Source organism: Capra hircus, chromosome 10, assembly GCF_001704415.2.
Source record: "Capra hircus breed San Clemente chromosome 10, ASM170441v1, whole genome shotgun sequence".
Taxonomy (NCBI): domain Eukaryota; kingdom Metazoa; phylum Chordata; class Mammalia; order Artiodactyla; family Bovidae; genus Capra; species Capra hircus.
The window spans coordinates 81,929,593-81,957,503 of record NC_030817.1 but is presented as its reverse complement, the minus strand read 5'-3'; the positions used below and the strand labels follow the sequence as shown (position 1 = coordinate 81,957,503).

Here is a 27,911-nt window from a genome sequence, read left to right as displayed (position 1 = left end):
CCAGTATTCTAGCCTGAAGAATCCCCATGGATAGAGGAGCCTGGTGGGCTTCAGTCCGTGGGGTCGCAAAGAGTCGGACACGACTGAGTGACTAAGCACACAGCAGTTAGCTAGCTATTTAGATAGTCATTTATTCTGTAATTGTCATGATAAAATGTCTTCATCCTTCAGGTCATTTCTTCATTTCACGCACAAACAGTATATGCTGGCCCTAGTACTACATGCTAAACGAATGACTTCAGAGTAAAATAGACATGGTTCCTGTCCTTGTATTAGCCAGTCACTAGAAACTGGTGAAAGTACTGAGGTACTGTAAAGCATGAAGTTGTTTGTTTGTTTACTCACAGTAGGTAGGACTTAATTCTTTTAACTCTTGTGTCACTTAACAGCTTTAACTGTGGAGAAAATTGGCATGACCCTGTTAAATGTAAGGTGAGTTTGCCTGGCATTTTCATTTTTAAATAAGGTAGTAGAGTACTTCTAAGACTTGATGACTTTAAGTCACAGCCCACATTTTGTTATTTATTCATTAGTAGTTGGAACGTGGTATTTTGTCCTTTTTATTTCAGGTGATCTTTGCAAATATTCAGGGAACATTCACTAGGAATAAAGTCATCTGATTATCAGGGTAATGAGAGTTAAGGTACTTCCCTTGGAAAGCTTTATAATTAGCTCAGGGGAATGACATACCTTGCAGCTGGGCTCCTTGTTGAATTCTAGGTTCCTCACTTACCTGAAGCCAGAGAAAGTCCTCCTTTGGTTGATTTTTTTTTTTAATGTACCTGGACTATAAATGAGAATCACAGGATTTCTTGGTTTAAAAGGAAGTAAATCCAGTGATAATCCTATCCTTTGGTTTTTACATTTAAGCTTGACTATATTATGTTGATGTAATTTGCTATCCTTAAGTCTTCTGTTGTGCTCTAACAGTTCTTGTTTTCAAACAGTGGTTGAAGAAGTGGATTAAAAAGTGTGATGATGACAGTGAAACCTCTAATTGGATTGCAGCCAACACAAAGGTTGGTATCTTCCTTCAGTAAACCCTTGGTATTGAAACTGATAAGAATAGGTGTATCAACTTCAAAGGCAGTAAGTTTACCTACTGAAGGGCCTTGTTTTCCCTTTTATTTGATTAGTTTGCTTTTTGTTTTCAGAATGATTGCCTATTGATAATTTTCCTTTGTTTTACTGTTTGAGTTTGTTTTATTGAGTGCTTTACTGTAGTATGTGTAATACTCTTCTTTAGTTTCCTTTCATCAGAAAAGTAGTGGTTGCTTAATCAGGTTTCTACCCCAGGGTTTGATGATATCTTTCATGTAAATTCTTGGCTGCCTTCTACTGTACCAATACAGAGTTTATTGCATCTAGCCTTTTTTTTTTTTAACTAGGCTATATTTCTGCCCCTTGAAATCTCCAGGAATTTAACTGTTAAGGAGTTATTCTTTAGGGCAGTATCGAGTCAGAGTAAACGAGTAACTTTATTATGTTACTGAACTAGGCTTAACAAATTTAACGTTTTTAACATGTTAAACTTACAAAATATGAGTTACTAAAAGACTTGATTCCTGAGAAATGGAAGCTTAAGGATAACATGAATATCCTTGGTTTTGGTGGGTTTATTAATTGAATTCATTGGTCATGATATTAGTTTCAAAGTTCAGTATCTTTATGACATAAAGCACGTCTTAAACCCTAGAGGAATGTCTTACAAATGCAAATAAACTTGAAGACCCTTCTTTTCTGTCCCTAAGTGATAAGCATTTGAATCCAAACTGTGTACCCAGCCAGGTTTTTGTAGGAAATTGTATAAACATCCAATCTTACGTCCTATCTGAATAGGAAGTGGCTTTGAGTGGTGAATAATAGAGTTGTTCATGGGCTGTTTATTTTTATTATTTTCTTTCACATATGATGCTGATGCTTTAAAGAATATTGAGTTGTTTGACCAGAGTTAGTTACAACTTTGCAGTTAGTTAGTTATAACTCCTTATAAGGAGTTACAGAATAAGGAGTGCTTAAATGACAGCCAGCCCATGATTCTGTAACACTGATACCCTGCTCTACCCTAAAAGATTGAAGCATGTGTACATTTCTGTCTCCCAGAAAGCACTGGCAGTAAAACAGTCCTGTTGCATAAAAGAAATACCCACATCTTTGGGGAATGCGGTTTTGAAATTAGCATTTCTACATCTCTGAAACCAGCATGATAAACATACCTTATGGCACTTAAGAAAACCTTACTATAATATCAGAAAGTGGTTGCTTTTTTATTTTTTACAAAATTTTCTGTTATTTAAAGTCCTAGATCCTTAAATATGCTGTCAGATTAGTATTTAGAATAGAGCAGTTGTATTTTCCCTAAGTAGTTTGATTATAAACTACCCTCTTCTGCATCTGCAAAAATCCCTGCATACTCTAAATCCCCCATATATTTAAAATAGGGAGTATAGGTTTGAATATGCTTGACTTTGTTTAGAGGGTAGATTATTAAGTGAGAATGGCAATTTTTAATAATAGATTTATGTAGTTGGAAGTTTTGAGATGAAACTGAGGGTTTTTCCCTCTGGGGACATTTCAGAAGCTTATTTTTGTTACCCGCTCTTTAGATTTGCAGGTTGTTGTTATATTAAGAAGTCAATACTGTTTAGTTAACTATAGCCAAGAAATATAGAATGAAACATATTTTAGGCCTGAAATTTGCTTTTTTGGGAAGATGGTAGTATTTTTTATGTGAGTGACTTCAAAAATCTGATGGTATTGACCTCTTTTGAAATACTATAGTTTGTGGACAGTAAAATCTGTTCACTTTAGCTGAATTGTACAAATATTATGTTGGGTGATACTTTCCTCCCTTTATGGGAGTAATAGACATCAACACAAAAACATACAGCAAAAATCCAAGCTTTACATCTTTTTCATAGTTTTATTAAAAATAATGAGTAAGTTTCATTCTCTAAATTTTTCAAGAGGAAAAACATTAGATGTGCCCATAGGGTAATGACTTTGACTCATTAGCAACCAAGAAAATGATCAGACTTGAGCAGGGGGATGTAATCTCTGCAGCACTGTTGTAAAGGAACCACAATGAAAAGATTTTAACAAGGGTATTTGGCAGAAGAAAGTTGGGAAATTCAGTAACCACAAAAAGAATTATCAGTCTTGCTTGCCTGACTCTTAAGGCCAGATTGCTTGGGTTTGAATCCTAACTCTGTCGTTTGCTACTTGTATAACCTTGGATTCGTTTCTTTAAAATTTTCTCTTAGTTTATTCGGTGAATGGAAATAGGAGTAAGACCACTATAAGGATTATGAGTTAATGCATATAGAACACTGAGAACAGTGTATGGGATACAGGAAATATTCAATAATTATTTCCAGATAGCACTGGAACAGTATGTTTACAGGAACAAAATGTTTAGCCTCTCATAAAACTGTTATTACTATGTGTATGGTTGAAAGTACTTTAAATGTTTTTGTCCCCCAACCCCACTAAAACAAATCCTTAAATTGTCATGCATCTTAAAAATCCATAATAATAACTCATTTTCAATAGTACTGAAGTGTTTGACACTGTTCTAAGTGCTTTACATGTATCAATCACAATAAATCACAGAATCAGTTTAAAAAATAAACCAAATCTAGAGCTGGCTTCTCCTCAGTGTAGCATTGACACCAACTTTATAGTTTCTCTTCATAGGAATGTCCCAAATGCCATGTCACAATTGAGAAGGATGGCGGTTGTAATCACATGGTCTGTCGTAACCAGAACTGTAAAGCAGAGTTTTGCTGGGTGTGTCTTGGCCCTTGGGAACCACATGGATCTGCCTGGTAGGTTGGGAAATAAAGGGAAGAACATGTTCACATAACTGTGTGATGTATCTGCCGCATATTATGAATAAGGTTTCTGCCTCATGAAAATCACCCTCTGACTTGGGACTGGATAAATGAATACAGGGTGTGATCAGTATTAGAAGTGTATGCAAGATATCCAAGGAGAGAGTTTAATAAGGTTTATTTCGCAGAGCAGGTAACAACTGAGCTGAACTTTAAGAAAGACTAAGAGTTCCATTTGTTTGAAAAGTGGTAGGAAGAACATTCAGGGCAAAAGGAGTAGCGTGAACAAAGGTAGAAGAATGTGATAGTGCATGACGTACTCAGAAAAGAGTTGCGTTGTCTGTCTCTAGACAGTACTTAAAACTAAGAGACTTGGCGGAACCCAATCCACAGTTGTGTTTTAGTTATCCTGCATGCCATTAGACAAAAAAATTTGTCCAGACTTTAAGAACTGGAAAATTACCCAGTGAAATCCAGAGTTTTAGCATTCATTGAAACATAAGAACAGGCCTGCATTTCTGTTTGGCAAAAATCACCTGAAATTGGTTGGTTGCTTTTTAGATGGAGCCTTTACTGCGGTTTAATGTTTTCCCTGAGACCAAAGCTTATTGGCATTTGCGTGTCTTACGATGGCACATTTGGTAGTGATACATACCTTTGTTCCCTGAATGTTTCTTATCATGCATGCTGGGAAAATGCAAATTAGATTAAGGATGTCTTTGTTGCATTTTTCTCAAAACAGGAAAAATGGGAGCTAGCGCATCTGCTGGTAAATGTGAAAATATTTCTGGGTGTTATAATAATGCAGATTGCCGTTTTCACGATTTTATGTTATCTGCATTTGTCTCTTGTTGATGTTTGCGTTTGTGGCCCCTCATAAATTGTGGGGAGTAGGAAAAGAGAAAGTAGACTGGGACCTGAAGTAGTTTGGACAGTTATCAGAAGTATTTCAACGCTATATCTGTAGTTCAGATGAGATGCTCTGTATTAGGTGCTTTCCATACTTTACCTGGGCATTGTGGCTGCTTTGTAGAGAGTTGGGTGGGAGGGGAAAAATTGCGAGATCTAGACAAGATGAGGAGAATCTGAACTTAAGACAATGGCAAGCCTTCCCTTTTTGTTTCTTTGGAATTTTCATTCATTTCATTAATTAGAGGAATAGTAAGAGCGATTGTCTGGAATTGATTTGAAACTAATTAGGTAATTAGTTTTACCTAATTTAATTAGGTAAAAACTAATTGGTTAGGTGAAAAAAAGAAAGTGATTTTACTACTGTCAGAGCCAAGGAAAGATACTTGGGGTTTAGGAATGCTAACTGAGGATTAGAGTGTTCCTGGAAACTAAATTCATTTGAGTGTATATAAACAAGTTTAGTGAAGAGGAGAGGGAATGGGGGAGAAGTATTAAAGAGACTTTTGTGTGTATGTAAGGAAATCTCTGATCACAACTCAAATTTTAAATAAACTGGGTTGAAAAATGGAAGGGGTACAAAACAAATGACGACTACAGAAGAATGAAGAATGGCCCGGTCCGGGGGGTATCAGAAATGTTGCCTGTATCTTTCCTTTTCCCGTGGCTAACATTGCAGATGAATCCTTGCTGTGCTTTCTTATTTAAATCTGAAAATGTCTTAGAATCTTCAAAATAACATTCCAGATAGCACTGTCAGTAATCTCAGTTGGAAATATAGATGAGCCCTCCTTGCTTTCTTGGCCTTAAAATTCTTAATGTTGACAGAGTAAAGCTCAGAGTGAGTTGAGGCTTAAAAATACCTAACAAATATCAAAAGGAAAGTTTTTGAGGATATATCAGTTAGGAAGAAAATGTGTTGATCGTTGACCAGTAGATAGGGAGAAGAGGCATCTTTAGGCTTATTTGTGAGTAGGATAATTATTGGTAAGAGAGGATTATTAATCCAGCTGGGGGGCAGTTAATGTCTGTTGACTCAGGTGAATTATGGTCTGGGTTACTTTAAAAACTTTGAGATGCAATCAGTGAGCCACTCTTGGTTGTTTCTGAGTACTGTGGAAAATAGAAAGGCACCTAACATTGGGAGCAGACAGTGTAATTCCAAATTTCCAGAATTTCTGATTCCACAAATTGCATATGAACCATAGTTTGTTAGTTTGTTTAGTTTTTCTCTTATGTGAAATTCCAGAATCAAATGGTATTGTTAGGATGATGAATTATGGAATGTTTGGTAGATTTCAGCAAGATATTTCACTGTGGACTGAAGTTTGTAGCCTAGGCTGTGAACTACAGATGCAGATGTTTGGGAGTACAGGTAATAGATTTGTGTCTTCCTAGTGGAATGCTTTAAGGTTTGCTGAAAGGCTTTGTTCACATCTTTTTTATTCACATAAACTATATACTGCTTTTCTGTTCAGTTATACTGCTGATTTTCTTGAATTAATATAAAAATTTTGTATACATTTTGGGGTAACATCAAAGAGATATTGAATATATAAACCATTTTAATCTTAAAGGATTTGACAAGCTGGAATAATAAATTCAGTTTAACAAGATTTATATTAAGTTCAAAATTCTTCTAAAAAGGTCATCGTTAAAAAGATTCTGAAGATATGAATTCACTAGTTAAGAGCATGGGTCTCAATTGGCAGAAGGGCATCAGATTAATTTCCACCTCTGGAACTCTTCTTTTGTGATCTTAAATATGTTGCTTATCTTCTCAAAATCGGATTCTTCATCTGCTTAGTGAGGATAATGATACATATTTCATAAGGTAATTGAGGGGATTAAATGTGATAGTACAGTTAAAATCCTTAGTAAGTGGATGGAGTATAGTATATGTCCATTGTACTCAAAATGTAGGCTCCCATAAAATAAAACAGGTAATCAGAAGAAGGAGAAGTGCCCATCTTACACATCTCCACTCTGAGCTGGCTTCTCTGGGCAGGTTTCCCCTTGCTCCTCATTTTGTATATTGAGTTTTCAGGGATTCTCATAAACTATTAAGAGCATATAAAGCGTACAGCATGGCACTTGTTGCATAACAGTGTTGACAGTTGGCTCTCTTTGGTGAGAGAACAAGTGAGGATAACAAGGTGAGTAATCTGGAAAAATTGAAAATATTTGGCTAAATAACAGACCATGTAGGAGATGAGATAGTCTCTTTCTTCAAAAAGTGAATTAGAAGTTCAAACTACAGTTGGTAAATGGAAGAATAACAGTGTTTTCCAATGATTATTAGTAAACTTAATTAGTGGACTACCTCAGGGGGCGGGAAACTGCTTTTTACTGATAAGAGAACAGACACACCCTTGGAAAGGATTCAAACACCTAGGGGCTTTTTTTTTCTTCACCTCATTTTATCTTTGTAAAGGAGAATGTTGGCTCTATGTAATTGCTAAATCCAGGCTAAAATTCTGTGATTTGTTCCCTTTGCATTGATTTATGGCTTTATGGAATCCTCTTTACTTACTTCAGGTACAACTGTAACCGCTATAACGAGGATGACGCAAAGGCAGCAAGAGACGCACAGGAGGCAAGTACATTCGTTTTCAGGTGACGGGTGAACAGGAATGTGCATTATCTGTTGATTAGGGAATAATTTAGCAGAAGAGTTCAGTTCTGAAAGATTTGTTAAAGGATAGTCCAGTAAATACTGTATATCTGTGTACATGTAGAAAGGGAATCTTATGCAAAACACATATCAGGAGTATTCCTGTTGATAGATTTGTTTGCATTAAAAACAAAATCACGCTAGTCATACAGCATGCTTGCAGGCTTCAGTAGCTCTCAGTACCAAGGTTCCCCTTCCCAGCAAAGAGTCTAAGGAATAGCATTCGTTAGATGGCACTGCTGCTGTTTATATTCAGCCTCCCTTCTTTTTAATTAATTAATGACTTCATTGTTCATCAAGAAGCTCTAATGATTTTAGTTTACTTGCAATGAACTGTCTCAGGAGGTAGGGACTTCCCTATTACTGAATAAGGAAATAACCCACTTTTATAGAAGAAGAGATTCAAACCCTTGGTGTGGATTAGATTCAGTAATGCTTTGAGTTCCTTTCAGTCTGGTAAATCTGCCTTAATAGTAGAATTCTAGAATTTAGTCATCCCTTACATTCATACATTCTGCATTGAAATTCCCCATTTCTCCTCCTAGAATCTTTTAAAATGACTTGTCTTGCCAAGATGCAAGCCAGAAAACGACCTGTTTGTTATTATTTCACTTTTCAAAAGCTCCTTTAAAATTTATTTAAATTGCTGTAAATACAAAAGAATATATTTACATAACCTAGGCTGTCATATTTCAGATGTTTACAGTATCTGTGATTGTTTTAAAGGGGGGAAAAAACCACAGATTATAATGTTGGTTTACATTATATTCATTATAATATTACTATATTAACTGTGTTTAAAGTAAAACCAGCTGGACAATTTTAAGCAGCTATACAACGAAACAAACCCACAACCAGTGAAACTCAAAAAAACTAATTATACAGATAAGTTATTTGTTGAAATTAAATTACTGTTGATAGAATAAGACCCAGAATTTCTTAATTTAGTATTACTATACCACTATAAGTACCACATGATAATTTGTTCTCCCATCAGTTTTCTATATATCAACTATTGCCTTTTCACCCCTACAGTGCATCGAAATTTGATTTGATCAGAATTTATTATTAATGTATTTCCTGTCACTTATTCTCAACTCTGGTGCAGTTAAAGTAACATGGCTTGATGCCATTTTTAGCCATTTTACAAATGTAAGATCTGAAAGCATTGATTCTCATAAGTGTATTCAGGTGGTCCAGAGTGTGTGTTTTTCTTCAGGTTATTATCAGATTTTTAATATTTAAAAATTTCCATGGTCTTTTTAAACTAGATCCCCTACTCCCGTTCCCTCTAGTATCCTTAGACTATAATTTGAGAAACATCGCCCCATGAAACCTTTGTATAAAAAACTCTACAATGAGAGTGATGCCTTTCCCACCCTCCATTTTGAATTGATTCCTCTCTTTCATTTTTATTCAGCTCAGTTTGTCATTGCATCTCCTTCTGTTTCAGGTTTGTTTTAAAATCTTAGCTTCCCCACCCCCACCCCCTTCTGGCTTTCTGCTTTTGTCCTAAAAAAGGTTTCTTCTAATTTTGATATTTTTTCAATCCATAAAGAAATGCTGTTTTTCTCTTACATAGCATTATATTTTTCCTAATTACTATACTACTGTGGGCTTTTAGTTTTTGTGTGCTAAGTTGCTTCAGTCATATCCAACTCTTTGCCAAACCATGGACTGTAGTCTGCCAGGCTCCTCTGTTCATGGGGTTGTCCAATCAAGACTACTGGAGTGGGTTGCCAATTCCTTCTCCAGGGGATCTTCCCAACCCATTGATCGAATTTGGGTCTCTTACGTCTCCTGCGTTGGCAGGCAGGTTCTTTAGTAGTCTAGCTAGATCTGGCCAGAGTTTGCTGACAGTGGAAAGTGTATGGGTTATCCTTGACCTTACCTGGTAAGTGTTTGGATGCTGGTAGAATTCCTTTCTGAGATCTGCAGGGAGAGTGGATTATTGGACATAGCTTCTTAGCCCTTTAATGTGTAGATTGTAGACATTAGATTGCATTATTTTTCTAGGTCATATATATATTGGAAAAAAGTACTAGAAGGTTGGCACACAGTACAGAAAGAACATAGATGGTGCTTTTTTCTTTTCTGTGACCACACTGTGCAGCTTGTGGGATGTTAGTTTTCCAGCTAGGGATTGAACCTGGGTCCCTGGCTGTCAGAGCACAGTCCTAACTACCAGATTGCCAGGGAATTCCCTAAATTTTCTTATCTTCTAACTCGGAGTCAGTATACTTCTGTGAGTGGTCAGGTAGTAACTGTTTTCAGCTTTGCAGACTATCCAGTCTGTTAGAGTTGCTCAGTTCCATCCTTCTCCTGTGACGCTTGCTGACTCAGCCATAGACTTAAAGGAGTGGACATGGCAGCATTTCAAGTTAACTTTGAAAACAAAAATAGGCAGCAGCTGGATTGCCTACCCGTGTTATAAGCAATCACGTTATTGTTTTGTGTGTTTTTCCAAAGCGTTTTCAGGACATTGCATTTCTCAATCCAGATTCTGGCATTTGATTTAAAGATGGGTATTATTTGCAGTGGTAGTATGGGTGTTTTGGTTTTTTTTTCCATATTGAATTTGAAAATTATTTTAATGATGCAAGCTGTTTGAGAATACTTAGTCATATTAAGTCCTATAATATATATTTTAACGCATGATTTAGGTTTTCCATTTCATCCTGGGAATTCGACAGGCTTGAAAATATTAGTGCTTTGTATGGAGGTAAAATGCCAAGTAGATTATTCTCTATGTATTCTATTTTTAGAAATAATTGGCATAATTTTATTATGTATAATCATATCTAATAGCAATACTATTATTTTATCTAATAATGGATAGATATAATTGTCATAGTATTTTTAGATATGATTGGCATAATTTTCCACTGTTTAAGCGTTGATTTAATACCTGCCTGACTGCTGAAAAAATATGACTTGTATAGGTTTTTTTAGGTGTTTCCATGTTGTAAGATACTGGATCATGTGATTGGCTAGTTAGGTGGTTCAGAGTTAGTGTTTCTGAGTAAGAGACCAAGCATAAGGCCTCGTAGTATCTGTACTGTATGTAGGCCATAGGCATGAGGAGGGGAAGAGGAGAACGGTGTTGAAAGAAAAGAAATACATGTGTGTGGTAAGAAACCCTTCTATAGTAGTTACATTCAACAGTCATTTTTTAGATATTAAGTTCTAGAGTTATAACAAGATTGCTTTTTTTTAATCTTGTTATGTTTAGTACTTAATATGAAGAAAATGATTTTTTTGGCTGCTTGTGGAATCTTGCTCAAATTCACGTCCATTGAGATGGTGACGCCATCCAACCGTCTCATCCTCTGTCGTCCCCTTCTCCTGCCTTCGATCTTTCCCAGCATCAGGGTCTTCTCCAGTGAGTCACTTCTTCACATCAGGTGGCCAAAGTATTGGAGTTTCAGTGAAGCCTGGCATGCTGCAGTCCACGGGGTCGCAAAGAGTCAGACACGACTGAGCGACTGAACTGAACTGTGGAATCTTAGTTCCCTGACCAGGGATCAAATCCATTCTCTCCTGCAGCGGGAGCTCAAAGTCTTAACCACTGGACAAGTCCCAAGATTACTTTTTTAAAAGTGTATCTCCTTAATATCTACAGTATAATAAGAGAGATCCATGTGAATTATTTTTGCAGTATGATAAACAATATAAAACAAATTTAGACCTGATATCATATTTTTAAATACTTCATCATATTTTTTAATACTTCATGTACTTCAAAAGACATTTCATAAAACTGTAGTATTTATGTTTGTATATTTATTACATGTTATTTTATAACTATGCTGTATATTTATTATATATTTTTGAAGCAGTATTTTGTTAATATGTGTTCCAGTATCCGCATTTATCTCATAAACTTTCTTTTATAATTGGCTCCAATGGGGATCCATATAGGTCCACAAGTTGGATGTGATGTTATCTGTAGGTCCTTTAATGTTTTGGGGCTTTTTTTTTTTTTTTTTCCTTCCCATCTTCTTCTTTTGCCATTTATTTGTTGATGAAACTTAAGTCATTTTTGTGCTGTAGCATTTTTCATATTCTGGTTTTCCCAACTGCGACTCCCTGGTTAGGTTCTTCTATCCCTAAACTTGCTGAAACTGGTGGCTAATTCTAGATACTCCAATTCAGATGATTTGGTGAGGGATGTAGAAAGAACACAGAACACTTAACTGGTGTTAAATGTACTGTGTAGTTTCTGCTGCATTATATTAGGTGTTACATGATGTCTGGTTGCCTCTCTTTTGTTTTTTGCTTTATAATACTGGTGCACCTTATTGCACACTGCAGAACAGAGCTATCCAGTAGAATATTCACGATGATGGAAATGTTCTTAATATCACCGTCTGATTTGGTAGACACTGACTGTAACACTAAGAAACTGAATTTTTAATTTTAATAGTCATATGTGACTGCTGGCTGCTATGTTGGAAAGTACAGCTATAAGACATTCAAAAAATATTAAGTAACAGAGGTAGCAATAGATGTCTCTTTGTTCTTGATTTTAGCCTAAATTCCTATTCCATTTCATCAGTCAATATGCTATCAGGTTTTGTGTGCCTGTAATAAATTTGTTGTAATTCTGTACCCTTAATGTTTCTTAATGGGACAGAGATCCAGGGCAGCCCTGCAGAGGTACCTGTTCTACTGCAACCGCTACATGAACCACATGCAGAGTCTGCGCTTCGAGCACAAGCTCTACGCTCAGGTGAAGCAGAAGATGGAGGAGATGCAGCAGCACAACATGTCCTGGATCGAGGTGCAGTTCCTGAAGAAGGCGGTTGACGTCCTCTGCCAGTGCCGCGCCACGCTCATGTACACTTACGTGTTCGCCTTCTACCTCAGAAAGAACAACCAGTCCATTATCTTCGAGGTAGGAGTAGTGACTGAGTGGGTGAAAACCACCTGTGTGTCAAAGGACTACTCATCTTTTATAGATAAGAGTTTTAAAGATTCCTCTTTGCTCCCGAATGTGGATCAAAAGTCTATCGTTTATTAGGAAGGTACAAAAAATTCAGGTATCTTGCTGTAAACTACATTCACATGGTGTGGTTTAGCCAGCTAGTGATTTTCAGTGTGCAGGCTCTGCAGTTAGTCCTGAATTTGGATCTTGACTTCATCACTCTTTAGCTCTGTTGACTTGAAGCAAGTTACTTAACCTCTTCTATATCTCTATTTTAGAATGGGGATAATACTTTTCTAGAAATGTTAAGATGTTTAAGTGAGACAGTCCATGTATAATGCTTATGTAACACCAGGAACATCGTAAGTTCTTTCAAAAGTCTATTCAGGTAAAACTCATAACACGGTATTAGAAGTAAATATGGTGCTTGTCTTTTGTGGAGAAGCAGTGACTGAAAGGGGGCTTTCAGCAGTAAAGTTTTTTCAAGTAGAGATGCTCATTTAAAATTTATGCATGCAGTATTGATGTGGATAGATGGCTAGATAGTAACAGTGACTAGCAGATGGGAATTTAGATGGGTAAATGTACAGAACTAGCTATACTAGTAACAGATAACAAAATTTTAATCTTCCATACAGTGTTTTCTGATAAGATTAGGTATCTGTTGCTGCTACTGCTGCTACGTCGCTTCAGTCGTGTCCGACTCTGTGCGACCCCATAGACGGCAGCCCACCAGGCTCCGCCGTCCCTGGGATTCTCCAGGCAAGAACACTGGAGTCTAGCTAGATATAAAGAATAATGCATTTCTGTTTGTTCCTCAGGCTTTAGCATAATAGTTTTCAGAGCTAGACGATTTCCACAAACGTTTTCTTAAGTACTTTCAAATCGTACTTGGTGTTCTTCCAGAGGTAATGGATAAATCTTTGGTTCTTTTTATAGTTAAAAAGTTCTCCTGAGAGAAAAAAAGAGAAAACAAGTTGTTAGAGGTGGAAATAATGAAGGACTTTAGAGGTGCAGTTGACCACCTGTGAAAATTGGTGTTGAGTACAGTCTATTAAGGAAGCAGCTAAGATGGTTTATCTCTTAGCTTTCTTGTGAAGGTAGAATTTGCTATATATTCTTCTTCCTATTGCAGAATAACCAAGCAGATCTAGAGAATGCCACAGAGGTGCTCTCGGGTTACCTCGAACGAGATATTTCCCAAGACTCTCTGCAGGATATAAAGCAGAAAGTACAAGATAAGTACAGGTAAGTTTATTTCTAGTTGTTGAGCACAAATGTCTGCCACTGGTGGTCTGGTATGCTGTGAAGTTAAATGATGGTGAAACTTGAGTTTAGCATATTCAACAGCTGAACTGCTGCCATGTTTCTCACAGATTGCTTCTGTCCTTTGGGCATAAGGAGGAAGTCAGCCATTTGTCCCACTGGCTGATCCTGCTTCTTCCATGTGGCTTTATCTGTGTACTTATTGCCCTGACAGGAAGAAGGAGCCCAAAAAGGGCAAGTGACTATTAGGATGAGGGGTGAGAATAACATGCTGGCCCTGGCCTAGGGATCCTGTGGATCGTGGCTCTTGGCAAGTGAGCTACCCAGACTTTTTTAAAGATTTTTTTCTAAGATTTGATTTTCCAAGGAGAGATTTACTTTGTCCTAGGCTTAGATGATACTTTAAGAGATGTCACCTCTTAAGTAAAAGATGCAAAATGTTTGCTTTCTCACGTAGAGCTCTTTCTCCAAAAGTTGTTTTCTGGCAAAAGTTGTTTGCTCCTTAATAGTAGTAGAAACCTCTGGGAATTTGCTAGACTTGAAAATTTAGTCCTGAGTAATATGTTCACTTCCCTTAGCCAATTATAGCTACCGCTAGTACTTTAAGATTTTACAGTTGCGAATAAATCCCCCCTGAAATTACTTCTTCCTGAAACTATTTACTTACCTGTAGAATGATAAGATTGAATCAGATAATTTCTAAGGCCTGTTTATTGCTCTGGAATTAATTTCCCCAAACTAGAAACTCCGAAAAATACCTTTTGAAAATTAGAAATAGTCATGTCTTTACATCTAGACCTAAAAATATGCCTTTTAAAAACAGGTTCTATGTCTGGTTCTGTGTCTGGATAAACTATAGGGAGCCCTATAGGACAAGTAAATGCCTCTTTAAAAAAGAAAATTTATTGGAGGCTGACAACAGGTGTTTTTTTTTTCTCTTTGATTACAGATACTGTGAGAGTCGACGAAGGGTTTTGTTACAGCATGTGCATGAAGGCTATGAAAAAGATCTGTGGGAGTACATTGAGGACTGAGAATGGCCCTGCATAAAATGAACTCTGAAAACTTTACCATCTAGAGTGCTCATGCAATTAAAACAAACAAAACAAACACAAACAAGGAGGCACTAAGCCTATTCTGACACCGCTGGTCTGTAGTACCAGAATTCTGTTTTGTTAACGGAAAGTTTAAGTAAATTATATTGTAATAAAAAAAAGGTAGATAAACCATTGTACAACAGTATTCTAGGCCGCCAACAAAAGTGTGACAGACACACTAAAAGCCCTCCAACTTTAACTTGTAACGTAGCTTCATTCTCCAAGCTGACTCCTTTTTTTCATTTTCTTTTTCCTGAGTGTAGTACAGTTAAAATTTAAAACTGCTCCTTGACACTGCTTTTCATGTCCAAACCAGCCATTTTGTTGTACTTTGGTAAAGGACCTCTCCCGTTTCTCCCCTACACATACAGATATACCCACACACACAGACTGTCTCTCTCTCATACCCCAAGGTCATGAGTGAATAATGATTAGTTCCTTGTAAAGAAAATTCCTCGGGCGGGGAAGAGGGTAGGCAGAAAGAGGAATTAAAAAAACAAAAAAAACTTTGTATATGACTTTTAAAACAAGAGGACAACACAGTATTTTTCAAAATTGTATATAGTGCATATGCATGGACAAAGCAAGCGTGGCACGTGTTTGCATAATGTTTAATTACAAAAAGTATTTATTCTTTAAAAATCTTCAAGATTATGTCTATTTGCTGTGCATTTTCTTTCAGTTTGCTTTATCTTTCCAGGGTTGAGGGTTGGGATAAAAGGTGTGTTGGTTTAGCACCTCTGGAAGACCTAACTAGAGTTCTTTGATTTCCCTTTCCTGAAACTACTTTGCCCTCTCTGGTTTTGATGTATTTGTTGCTGGCCCTGGGTCTCATGCCCGGAATTGCCAGCTCCTGGTCGAGCACAGAGAGGTCAAGCTCTGACTAAATGCCGTGGCTTGATAAGGGCTGCAACAGGGAGCTTTATTGCTGCCACTGAAGCATGACCCAGTCTCCAGCCTCATCCCTCTCCGCAGCCTCCTACATCTGTGTAGGCCTTTGTGTGCCCGTGTCATACACACAGCTGAAGGCTTCCTAGGCTTCCTGTCAAATCCAGAGGACACATTTCAAAAATTTGTCCCTTTAATTGCTGCTTTGAGCCTTTTAAGATTTTAGTTATGGCTCTTCTCTCACCCCTTCTTTATGTTAGGGTGTCAAATAGGACGTTTTTGCTTTAAATATAAATATGAATAAATAGCCATTCACTTAGATTCAGATTGTGAATTAAAAATGGCAGATACTGAAATTGCTTGTGTGTGTTGCTGTGGGTTCAGTTTGAAGGCAAACATCCTAGAACTTGATATTCCCATCTAGTGCATTTAAATAGAAATCTTTGCTTCTTTTCTATTTGTCAACAGATAGGAGAATTAATAAGGCGTTTTAGCTGTGATGTCCATTTTTATGAAATTTCTACTAAGAGCTATGTTAAAAGTAAAGGATGGTGATGGTTTTATTAACTATGTATCTGTTTAGGCCATTCTGGCTGTGGTATTTTTCATCCCTAAATCTGTCAGTTTTATACAGGAGTACAGAGTGAACTAGGCAACTAGATGAGGTCTTAATACTAAATACCACTTCTGGCTGAAGGACCTCTTTGTCTTCCTCTAAATGTCTTGCGCCTAGGGAGTGTTTACCTTTTGTGAGGCAGCTTTGTCTGCTCTTGCACCGTACATCTTACTACTCCATTGGGAAGTAGGTTCACTTTCCTCTGGCCTTTTGCCTAAGTTAGGCTTTGCTAAATCAACCCTACTTTTCCTTTTAGAAAAGGTTGTTACATGAGATGTACTTGCAACTGTTCTTTTCCCATCAGAAATCAGTGAATGTTTGCTGAGTATATTATGCTGCTTTCTTAAACCACTTGTCGCTCTAGGATCAACTTTACCTATACCTTTTGTCCTCCCCTCCCTTGCCACTTCAGGTGCAAATCTGAACTCAGTGTCTGCTTCTTCCTTATTCTCTTCTCCTTCCCTTTCCCTGTCAACCATTTGATTTTATTTTAAATGACTGCATCAATCTTAAAAGACATTTATCAAAACTAAGGATTGATTTTTTTTTTTTTTTTAAGAAAGCTTGAATAAGTTCCTTTCCCTGGTAACTTTGAAAAGCAGCCAGAGTGCTATCTAGGTATATGTGGTCCCCTTAAAATGTTTTGTGTATATGTGGTGTTTTAAGAAATATCTTACATGGTTAACTACAGCATCTAGATTTGAGTGTCATAAATCCTTTTTACACGCTCCCCTTACAAGAGGTATCCAGAAACAGTGTGTGCACTTCATAATAATAGCCCCCACCCGTGGAAGAACAGTGCTTTTTAGAGCTGTTTTCTAGTTTCAATGTTGGCATCTTACCTGAGGGTATTGCAGTTGTGGGTGCATTCCCTAATATGTATGGATCAAGATGAATCGGCCTTTTCCAGTTCAAGCTTTTAACAACTGTCTCCATATCTGACAGAACTCCCATCAGTTAATCACTTTCATTGTCAGTAACTTCGGTGATCTCAGCTGGGATAGGTCTTAAGCCATATGATATGGCTTCCCTGTTTCACCTACCTAAGTGTTTCTGTCAGAGGGGTCTATTCATGGTTAGCACCAGGGTCTCCCTTGTCTTTTTGAGGTCTTCTGAAAACTGCATGCATCATTTGAGCAATTCATTGAGCAGTAGATGGACTTAAATAATTTACAATAAAATTGTTGATCCAAAGCGCAGGACTACAAACCACAGTGGTAAAATTGAGTAGCATATATCATCAGACTCTAAATTCTATGTAATCCGCTGCAACCCAGATTGTATGTGTTTTATGTGTGTTTAAATAAATACACGAAATACACGTGTATACATACACACAAATATTGCAGATCCAAGATTGACTGACTTGATTTGAAATGGTTGAATCTGCAGTGTAAAATGTGGATCAGCCATGATTAGGAACTGAAATTTAGCATAAGAGAGAAAAGGACTTGATGTACAAAAATCCCGGTATAGAGCACTTGGGGAATGGGAGGGGGCGGGTTGGTGAGACAATCAGATCGGTAAATTGATTAAATGCTCCTAACCCTGTAATTTTGTGCGTAGAGCACACTGTGCTGTGGAAATAACTGTTCTTAGATTTTCATTGTAACTGGACTGTTCAGGTTGCCTAGAGGGAAAGAACATTCCTAATTCTAATAAAATAAACTTTTATTTTGTTATTCCATTAGTTACTTATGTTTATTTTTATATTAAGAAAAAGACATTGGTGGCCTAAGAGTCACCTCTATTATGTGCCTTATTCACTGTTCCTACTTAACATAAAATGTCAAGATTTGGTTCAGTTTCTTTGCAGGGAACTGTGAATGAGACTCTCCCCAACAATAAACTTGGTTAATGAAGCCTTCAGAGCATTTTCTGGAAGCTTTCCAAGTTCTGTGTCTTGAACATTGAATTTAGGTTGCTATTCGTTTTATAACAGTGATATTAGATGCTCAGTAGATCTTTGTCAGTTTATAGAGAGAAAATATTTAAAAGTCCTTCTCAAACTTGAAACACCTTCACAATTACTTCCACTTGGTTTACTTTTAGAAGCTGATATCTCCTGCCAAAATGAGGGGAGAGTTGTCTTAAAGAAGGTCCCAAAGTTGAGATCTTTGTCATTAATATTCAAGGCCAGATTTTAGGACAGTTTAGTTTGGTCTTATTTGGATTTATAATTACCAGAGTTCATTTATCACATATCTTCAGAACACTTTAACTTGTGTCACTGTCTAAAAGAAAGGTAAGATTACTCAACAAGATTAAGCAACTTGTCCAAGATGTCACAGTTTCTCCTATCTCTAACTTAAGCTTTATTCTTCTGAGCAGCATCATGCTACCTCTTTGTATCATATTTTGTTAATCTGGTTTCAGAATGACGTAGCATTTGATACAGAGAGGTGGTTCTTGTCTAATCTGTAGTGTACTTTTGAACCTATCAAAGACTGTATAAATACCTGTTACTGTACCTGTTAGAGGAAGGTTATATGCTACATCTGATCTTTAATTTGCTCTTGCAGTATTTGAACTAATGTGGCTGTCTGTTTTGCCTCATCATAAAAATCAGCCATGGATAGAAGAATAACTCTTCCCATCTTGGTGACTGGGACTGGCATCATGAGAAGACTATCACACATGATACTTGAGAGTAGAGAGTTCAGCATCATTTGATTTGGTAAACAGTGGCCAAGTAATTTGCAGTTGTAGGTTTAATTATTTGTTAAATGAATTTCCACTGTGAAAATTTTTGCACTGTCCATTGGAACCTGTTAGAGAATTTGTTTTATAACTGAAGATGCACAGAAAAGCATATTTCCATTTGTTTCTCAGCATCTCTTCTGTGGAACCTGTGAAACTTTTCAGAAAATAAGTAGAATTAGGGGGAGACCTTGGCTCATATAGAAACAGGAAAAAGTGTGAACCCCTCATATTTTTTCAGAGTTCTTTGGGGATAAAGTTGCTGTGTTTCTGGTTCATTTTAAGGAGTTTGTTTCTCCATTTAATTACCCAAGATGAAATAGCTAACTCGGAAATGTTCAACCGGAAATAATCAGATAATGCCTACTGCAAGGAGCAGAGGCAACTGTGGTTAATCTTTTAGCAGTAGCTTTTAGAGTGGCAAAAATAATATGAGAAAAACATAAATGTTTATCAAAACATCTTTTGAAAAACAATTTTTAGACAATGATTAAACTATAGATAATGTTTGTTTAGGGCCATTTTCAGAGTGGAAGCCAGTGAGAATGTAAATCAGTCACACATTGATAATGTAGTAGCTCTAACAATGCCAAAAGCACAACTTCACTACCACAGTAATCCATGGGTCTCAAGTGATACCGATACAAGGGTCAAACTCGGATGTCTACAAGAACCAGGTAAATATTTTAATAGGCTTCCCTGGGCTAAGAGGGCTCTGAGAGGAGCCTTTCAATTTTGAAATGTTGGTTATTAAAATATTCTTAAATGTGGGTCAGAGAAGAGCTGCACGTAGACCTATCATTTTCCAACTTGTGTTGCAACTAGAAGTCATTGTTCGTTTTACACATTGAAATCACAGATACTTCAAAAGGACAAGCCAAAAAAAAGACTATGCTTGAGTCCCACCCCATATAAATTATGATTTTAATTGCTTTGGGTTGTGTCCTGAGCAGTATTAATTTTTCAAGCCACACCCAACCCTGATGCTTGTGCAGTGCCGTCTAAGACTCAAAGGCGAGGTTGAGTCCATTGATGTAGATACTTACATAGTTGCCAAGAGGAGTATAGTGGAGCACTCTATAGTCAGATGGGACAATAGGGCTTGTGGCAAATTCACAGGCTCAGGAAAGGGCTATGCTGTATGCTCTTGCTGAGTGGGTTTTGTGGAATGCTGCCTCCTAAGTGTCTAGTGTGAAGTGCCCAATTTGTTATTTTTTTTGCTACTGGTTTTTTGAGAAGTGATACACCTTGGATAAAATAAATTCACAAAACCAAAAGTACTGTAGAACTGACAACCTGAATAGAATATTCACATCAACTGGCAGTATGTTTTCTTAGAGAAAGAACCCTGTCTGGAAGTAGAGTGAGCAAAGGATGTTGGTTAAGCTATCTGTTCCAAGTCAGTGCACAATTTCATTCAAGCAGTTAAATTCAGAGCACTTGAAAGTCACAAGCTTCTTCTTGGCCATTGCTTTTTCATTCTTTTGATCAACTTGTATGTTTTAAGACAGTGTATTTTCTCTTATTTTTATTCTGAGTGTGGTTGGTGCAGTAGAAAGAATATCTGTATTCCTCAGCCACAGTTTTACCTTTGTAAAATGGGGATACTGGTGACTCAGACAGTAAGGAATCTGCCTGCAGTGTAGGAGACCTGAGTTTCATCCCTGGGTTGAGAAGATCTCCTGGAGAAGGTAATGGCAACCCACTCCACTATTCTTGCCTGGAGAATCCCATGGACAGAGGTGCCTGGCAGGCTACAGTCCATGGGGTTGCAGAGTCAGACATGAGCAGCTAACACTTTGGCTTTCAATAGGAGCTGTAATTTGAGTGCTTCTTGCCAGATGCCTTACTTAAATTATTTGTATCTTTTAGGCAGCCCTAAAACAAAGTAGGCATTGCTGTCCTATTTTATGAGAAGAAAAGTGTCAAGACTAGTAATTCAAACTTCACAGCATTTATGGTGGTGTCGTGCTTGTCTGATTCCATGTGTTCATTCCCTCATAATATTTTTTATAGGAATGTTGTGAGGATCAAAGAAAATCAATGGGAAAAGAAAGCCTAGTTACAGCTAATGAGCATACTAGTACTAATTGAGGCAAAAAATAAGGATGCAAAGTTGTCTCATAGACTCCCAAAGCAGGATGAAATTGGATCCAGGAACTAGAAAGCCATTTTGGACTCCTAAAACTCGCATTGTCTGTATAGCCTACATCATTCTAAAGGCTTCTGCTTTTCCTCTCTACTGCCGCCATAGCTCTAGGTGTGAGATGTCAACTGTCCCAGACACGTGTATAGAAAACCCAACAGACCCTTGGGACATTATGATTGGTACAAGTGTGACTTGGGGGGGCTTACCCCTGTGGATAAAGAAGCAGATCTTAGAGAGAATGTTTTGCTGGCTGTACATCACAAGTGTCCTCAACACCACCAAAATGCCCTGAAAGTTTTCTTTTTAAATAAATGTAAAGAGTTTGTATATGATAGATACTCATGTCTAACTTATTTCAAGTTTACTAAATGCTTCATGTCCGTGTTTCTGAAACTCCAAATCATACAAGATAGTTACCACCTCCATTTTATAAATAAGAAGATAGAAGCTCAAAGAAGGTGGGTTCTCTCTCAGGCCGTCTGTTTGTAAGTGGCCGAATGAAGATTGAAACCTGAGTTCCTTAAGTCAGCGCCCACAGTGTTGGGAACTGTTTTACCACGGTGAACAAAGCAGTCTGTCTGAAGCACTTAATCCTGATTCTGTGTAGAGATTCCATGGGTTGCTCAAAGTCACCTAGCTAGTTAATGGCAGGACTGCAGGCACATTTTGACTACTGAATTCATTTCATCACTCTAGCTGCTTCCCAAACAACTTTGCCAAAAGTAATTGCTAAATTTATAGACTAGCTAAGGGACTTCCAACCTCAGGAGACTCAATGACCAATTCTTTTTGACTTTTCTCTATTCAAAACATGTCTTTTTGGTGTTAACCTCAGATACTCTGAGAAGGACTCAAAGTATGCCTTTTTCTCTCATTTCAGAGCCACCCTGGCATTTTAATGAGAATTTAAAAGCGAGCCTCTTATTTCCCAACCCTCTCCAGAAAGCACATCTCTTACCTATTTTGAGCTGATGTTGTGGCTTCTTATACACAAAGTAACATTTCCTGATTTGATGTCTTATTTAGCACCAGTATATCCCTCCTCAGGATTCCACCTATCTAAAAGTTTGGTATTTACTTTTCAAGCTGCCTGCTTTTGGCCATGAAATATTCAAGTTTCTTTCAGAGTGGGAATTTGAAAGGTGATTATAGAGAAATCTCTATGGTAGATAGTTGATTGTCTGGAAAGCTGTCTAGGCTGAAAACTTCTATAGATTTTAGATTTCTTTCTGATGGTTAAAATTGTTTTTTGTATGCTTAACACCAAAGCAGTGCCCGAGAAACTACTTCAGTGCATGTCCAATGACAATGTCTTAGAATTGTGAATCAGGATCTGATTCTCTGGAATCAGTTGGCCAAATGGGGTTCCTAAGGAATGAGGAAGAAAACACACGGTCTCAAGTTTTCTGAGGAACTCTATCTGAAAACATCACTACTTCCTGAGTTTCCTGACTTCCTCTTGTAGGAGACTCCTCTGTGTACTCCCACCTGTGTAGGTCACGTCCTTTTCTCAGGGAGTGCCGCATAAAATGATTACCAGAATTTAGGAATGATTACCTCTTGTAGATCTACTTGGCAGTAAACATTCTAATAGAATGCTTTACAATTGTAAGTTGTTGCACCTGCTCTCGAGTCATTTATAACCTAACCGACTGGTCTTCCTAATATGAACAGACTTGTTTGCTTGTTAATAAATTCCTACCGTATGATCCTGACTTGTGGTTTGTTTCTCCATAACTAGGGCAAATACTAAAGTGTTTTTAACAAAGGAGGAAGCATCATCTGCATCTCTACCTGCTTTGAATAGGAAATAAATTTGTATCCCCAAATCATGTGACTGCTTCAGAGTATTGCAGAGGTCATGACAGCAAATATCAGAGAGTGGGTATAATGAAGAGTAATAGTGTCCTACATGCCTTTGAAAGATTTTTATTCCATTGTTTTAACTACCTTGCAATAGGGTAAGTTATGTGTTACAGCACCTATTCATGTTAAAATCACATTACTACACATCAGTGCCTTAAAATAGTCAAATGGTTGTTCACTAACCAATGGCAATAAATTGTTGGTTCCACAAAATTGCTTCACAGATTACAAATGCTACTTTGTAGGTGCACTGAATTGTGTGCCCTTGAAGATAAATGCTATAATCGAGGGCCTAGCCCCGAACAGATGAGAGCCCAAAGATTGCACTGAGGAGGACAAACCAGGTCGGTAAAGGGTTGGGAACAGATGCTCTTAGAGTAGGTGTCCTTAACCCACCTTTAGTTTAAGTTGATCTGTAGAAATGAATTTACTATAAAATGTGCAGTTGAGTGTTCACATTATTGTTTCAACAGTTGTATACATCTGTGAGGTAACCCTCCTCAAAGAGGATACAGAATGTTAGCATTAACCCAGAAAGTTCTCTTGTGCATCTTTAAAATGATCCCTACTCCCCTTTACTCCAGTGGTCATTTGCTGATTTTTCTAACTACAGATTTGTTTTGCCACTTTTGGACTTTATGTAAGTGAATCATATATACTCTTGCATCTCTATTCTTTCACTTAAAATGCTCTAAAGACTTCTCCATATTGTATGTATTGTTAAATTATTCTTTATTGCTGGGTAGAATTTCATTCTAAAATGTACCAGTTTGTTTATCCATTCTGCTTTTAGGCTGTTTCATTTGGGGCAATTATGAATAAGGCTGCTATGTATATTCTTAAGTTATATTTTTTTGTTTTGTGGACACATTTTTATTCTCTTGGATAAATACCTAACCATAGAAAATTGCCGAGTCATATGACAAGTTTTTAAGAAGCTGCCTTCCTGTTTTCCAAAGTAGTTTATCATTTTAGGCTCTCATCAGTGATGTATGAGTTCCAGTTGCTTCACATGTTTGTCAGCATTTACTGTTGTCTGTTTTTTTAATATTATCTTGGTGTGAAAGAACTCTGGTTTTAATTTATATTGCATTTCCCTGATAATTAGTGGCATTGAACACTTTTCATATGCTTAGTTTGCAATTGTATATCTTCCATTCTTTAATGAAATACCTTTCATGTGTTTCCCATTTTAGAGCTGAATTGTCTTTTTATTGTGGTTATTCTGTGAAATCTGGACACACGTTCTTTGATGGATGTATGTGCTGTGATTTTTTTCTTTTTTGTAGATTATGGTTTGTTCGCTTTCTTACTGGCATCTTTTGATGAGCAGAAGTTTTTATTTTCATAAAGTCTACCTTCTCAAGTTTTTCTTTTGTGATTTTATGACCCCCCAAGCTCAAAGAGAATGTGTTTTCTTCTGGAAGTTTTATGGTTTGGGTTATGTCTACCTGTAATCCATTTCACTGGTTTCAGGTTTTACATTTATGGTATGGAGTTTTACATTTAGGTATATGATCTGTCTCAGATTATTTGTACAGAACATGTTTATTTCAACATAGATAGCCAGTTGTTCCAGCAACATTTGTTAAGAAAGATTTTCCTTCACCCATTAGATTGACTTAGCGTCTTGGTTGAAAATCAGTTTACCATATGTGTTAGTTATTTCTAGACTCTCTATTCTGTTCCCCACAGAATACTTTATTCCTCACAATACTTCATTAATACTGCTTTCCATATTTTCCAGCAAGTCTAATGTTCTGTCTGGTATTGTTCTGTCACTTAAGTCGTGTCTGACTCTGCGACCCCATGGACTCCAGTGTGCCAGGTTTCTCTGTCCTTTACTACCTCGTTGAGTTTGCTCAAACTCCTGTGCATTGAGTCGGTATAAATTCCCTTTAATCTGAAAAACTTCATTTCAACATTTGTTCCATTGCAGCTTTTCTAGAGATGAATTCTCTTGGCTTTTACCTGTCAGAGATTATACTTTACATTTATTTTTGAAGGTTCTTTAGCTGAATACAGAATTCTTTGTTGACCTTTTATTTCTGTTTTCAGTTCTTTAAATTTGTCCTCAGTTCTCATTTGTTTCTGGTGAGAAGTTGTCCATCATTTTTATGTATTTGCCTGTCTATACTGTGTTTTTCCCTTTGATGGTTTTATCTGCTTTTCATCTTTGGTTTTCAGCAGGTTGGTTATACGTCTAGGTATGTTTTTCTTTGTATGGGGTTTACTGAACCTGTTGAATCTGTATTGATGTCTTCCATTAATAATGGGTATTTTCTTGTGGCTGTTAGCTCTTCAGTTATTTCTTTTGTTTCATACTCCCTCACCTATCCTCTCCTTCTGGGAGTCCAGTTACATGTATATTAGGTTATTTGATTTTATCCTGCAGATCTCAGGTGGTTTCCCCTCAATTCTTTTCCCTTTTTGTTTTTAGCTGTCATCGGGTTTCCTGATGCTTTTCTGTTAAACCCATCTGATGAAATCTTTATTTCTGATACAGTACTTTTAGCATTTCATTATATTTGTTTAGTTACCATGTTTCTGCTTTTTCATTTTTCACGTGTATTGTCCACATTTTCCACTAGACTTTTTAAAGCATTTTCATCACAGTTATTTCAAAAATCCTATCTATGGATTCTGACATGTTGGCCTCCACTAGATTTTTTTTTTTTTTTCCTTCAGCATTTTGCTTTTAGCCAGAGTTACTTTTAAAGATCCCAACTGATAATTCAACATCTGGGTCATTTCTCATTCTGCTGCTCGTGAACTTTTCTGTGTTACCATGGATCTTACTTTCTTGCTTTTGCACCTGTCGGTGTTTGATTATATGCAGTGCATTTTGTATACAAAACAGGAGAGACTGAAGTAAGTATGACTTACCTTTAAAGTGGGGCATGCCCGTTTTTCTTTCAGCCACTTGAGTAGTGACTCAGTCAATCTAATGTTTATTTGAACTAGACCTGGGCTCTTGCAGCTTTAGCTTGATTCAGCTCACCATTAGCTTCAAATATTTTGAACGCAGAATCAGAACTTTCCCTTTAGTAGGGCCTACTGAAAATAGGTTTTGGGCATGGGCAAGATCCCAGAGATCTGACTTTGCTTCATAGCTAAGGTGTCAGCTTTTGGAAAAGCGCGTGATCTTTCCTTGCTAGTGGGAATTGTAGATAAACCGGCCGCTAATGTGGTCAGTGGGATAGGTGGCTGGGAAGGTATTTCTCTCAGTTCTTTTTTGTTTGTTTTCTTTTAGTTGATTATTTTTAGCTGCACTGGGTCTTCTTTGCTATATGCAGGCTTTTCTCTAGTTTAGGTAGGCAGGGGCTACTCTCTAATTGTGGTGTACAGGCTTCTTATTGGGGTTGCTTCTTTTGTTGCAGAGCGCGGGCTCTAACGGTGGGGTCAGTAGTTTCGGCACACGGTTTGGTTGCCCCATGGCACTTGGAATCTTCTCGGACCAGGGTTCAAAGCTGTGTCCCCTGCATTGGTAGACAGATTCTTAACCACAGGACCACCAGTGAAATCCTCTCAGTTTTACTGTGTGCCCCACCCTTTGTCTTTTCCAGAGGAGTACCTGCATTGCCTGGGGGTTGGGTCTCAGCTCTCCTGCCTCCTGTCTCCCTCTTAGCCTTCGAGAGTATCTCTGGTGGATTTCTTAGCATTCCTGCGTTGCCCCCTCATTTTATGAGCATCTTGCACTTGGGAAAGCCTCCACTTACCTCAAGGGAAGGAGCGATCTCTCTCAACTCTTCTACTATACATGCCCTGTCCCACTTTTGGTCTACTACCTCCCTATACTTTTTTTTTAAGATCCAAGAAGTAAGATTGGTAGGTGGGTGCAGCTCTCTCTGTGAATTTGAGTCCTCTAGATTCTATTGTCATGCCAGCCTCAACGGGACGGTTACCTTTTTTGTTAAATTCAACTGCCTTCTCTTTATTCCCCAATGATGGATTTATCTTCCTGGCATAGGAATATAAGCAGCCATGTATCTCCTCCTATGAAGGACTTAGCGCTTTCTGGAGGTTGGTTCAGTTAGATTTATGTCCTCAGCTCTCTGATGAATTAAAAATATGTTTGATTTTCAAGCTAATCTAGCCTTTGGCTCTTGTGGTTTTCTACATCCAAATGAGTGAAATCCAGGAATGGGAGCTTTAAAAAATGGTTTCATCCACATATTTTTAAAATAGTTTTTAAAATTAAAACTACATGGATAATAAAAAGCTAAATTTTACAGAATGGTGAACAATGAAAAGGGAATTACCTTTCCGTTATAGTCCTCTCTACACCCTCTGCAGAGACAAACATCATTACCAGTTTCATGTGATAATTTTCTCAAAATTACATTTTCAAAAAGTATGCATATCCCTCCCCTTTTTAAATTTTGGCTGCACCACACGGCATGTGGAATCTCACTTCCCTGATCAGGGATAGAACCTGCCCCCCCTGCAGTGGATGCTCGGAGTCAAACCACTGAGCTTCCACAGAAGTTCCCCCTGCCTCCCACTTGTTTAAACGCACATAGAACCACACTGTATCTTCTACATTTTGCTTTTTTTTCCCCATTTAACTGTTTCACCATCTTATAGTTCTTTACAAGCTGCATAGTATACTTGTTTCTTGCCACTCTGTACTGCATGCCAGACCCTAGTTCCCCAACCAGAGATCAAACCTACACCTCCTGTGTTGGAAGTGCAGAGTCCTAACCACCTGACTACCAGGGAAATACCAGGAGTGGCATGTTTAAAATGCTTCAAGAAGCTCCTGGAGCTTCAGATTACTTCAAGGTGTTCCCCATGCTGAAGTTAGTGGTATGGGTTTGGAGAAGATTGAATACTGCGAAAGAGGTATGAGGTGCTGGAGAGTTGCCTGGCAGGTAGTATCAGAACAAAGTTGGTTTGTAGACCCCACATATCGAACTATGTAAAATGTAGAAACTCAATTGCAACTCTTTTATACATATATTGGGGATGTTAAAAAGTTATTGA

General features: G+C 37.5%; 1 protein-coding gene across 2 annotated transcripts in view; it reads left to right on the top strand.

Moving 5' to 3' along the window:
* The window catches only part of ARIH1 (ariadne RBR E3 ubiquitin protein ligase 1), a 101,476-nt gene extending 83,579 nt beyond the window's left edge, over positions 1-17,897 (top strand). For both annotated transcript variants that reach the window (XM_018054680.1, XM_018054681.1), the window contains 7 exons: positions 390-432; positions 948-1,019; positions 3,697-3,827; positions 7,281-7,338; positions 12,053-12,313; positions 13,479-13,591; positions 14,559-17,897. In XM_018054680.1, the coding sequence (XP_017910169.1) occupies positions 390-432; positions 948-1,019; positions 3,697-3,827; positions 7,281-7,338; positions 12,053-12,313; positions 13,479-13,591; positions 14,559-14,643 (763 nt within the window). In that variant the 3' untranslated portion in view covers positions 14,644-17,897. The remainder of the gene's footprint in view (positions 1-389; positions 433-947; positions 1,020-3,696; positions 3,828-7,280; positions 7,339-12,052; positions 12,314-13,478; positions 13,592-14,558) is intronic.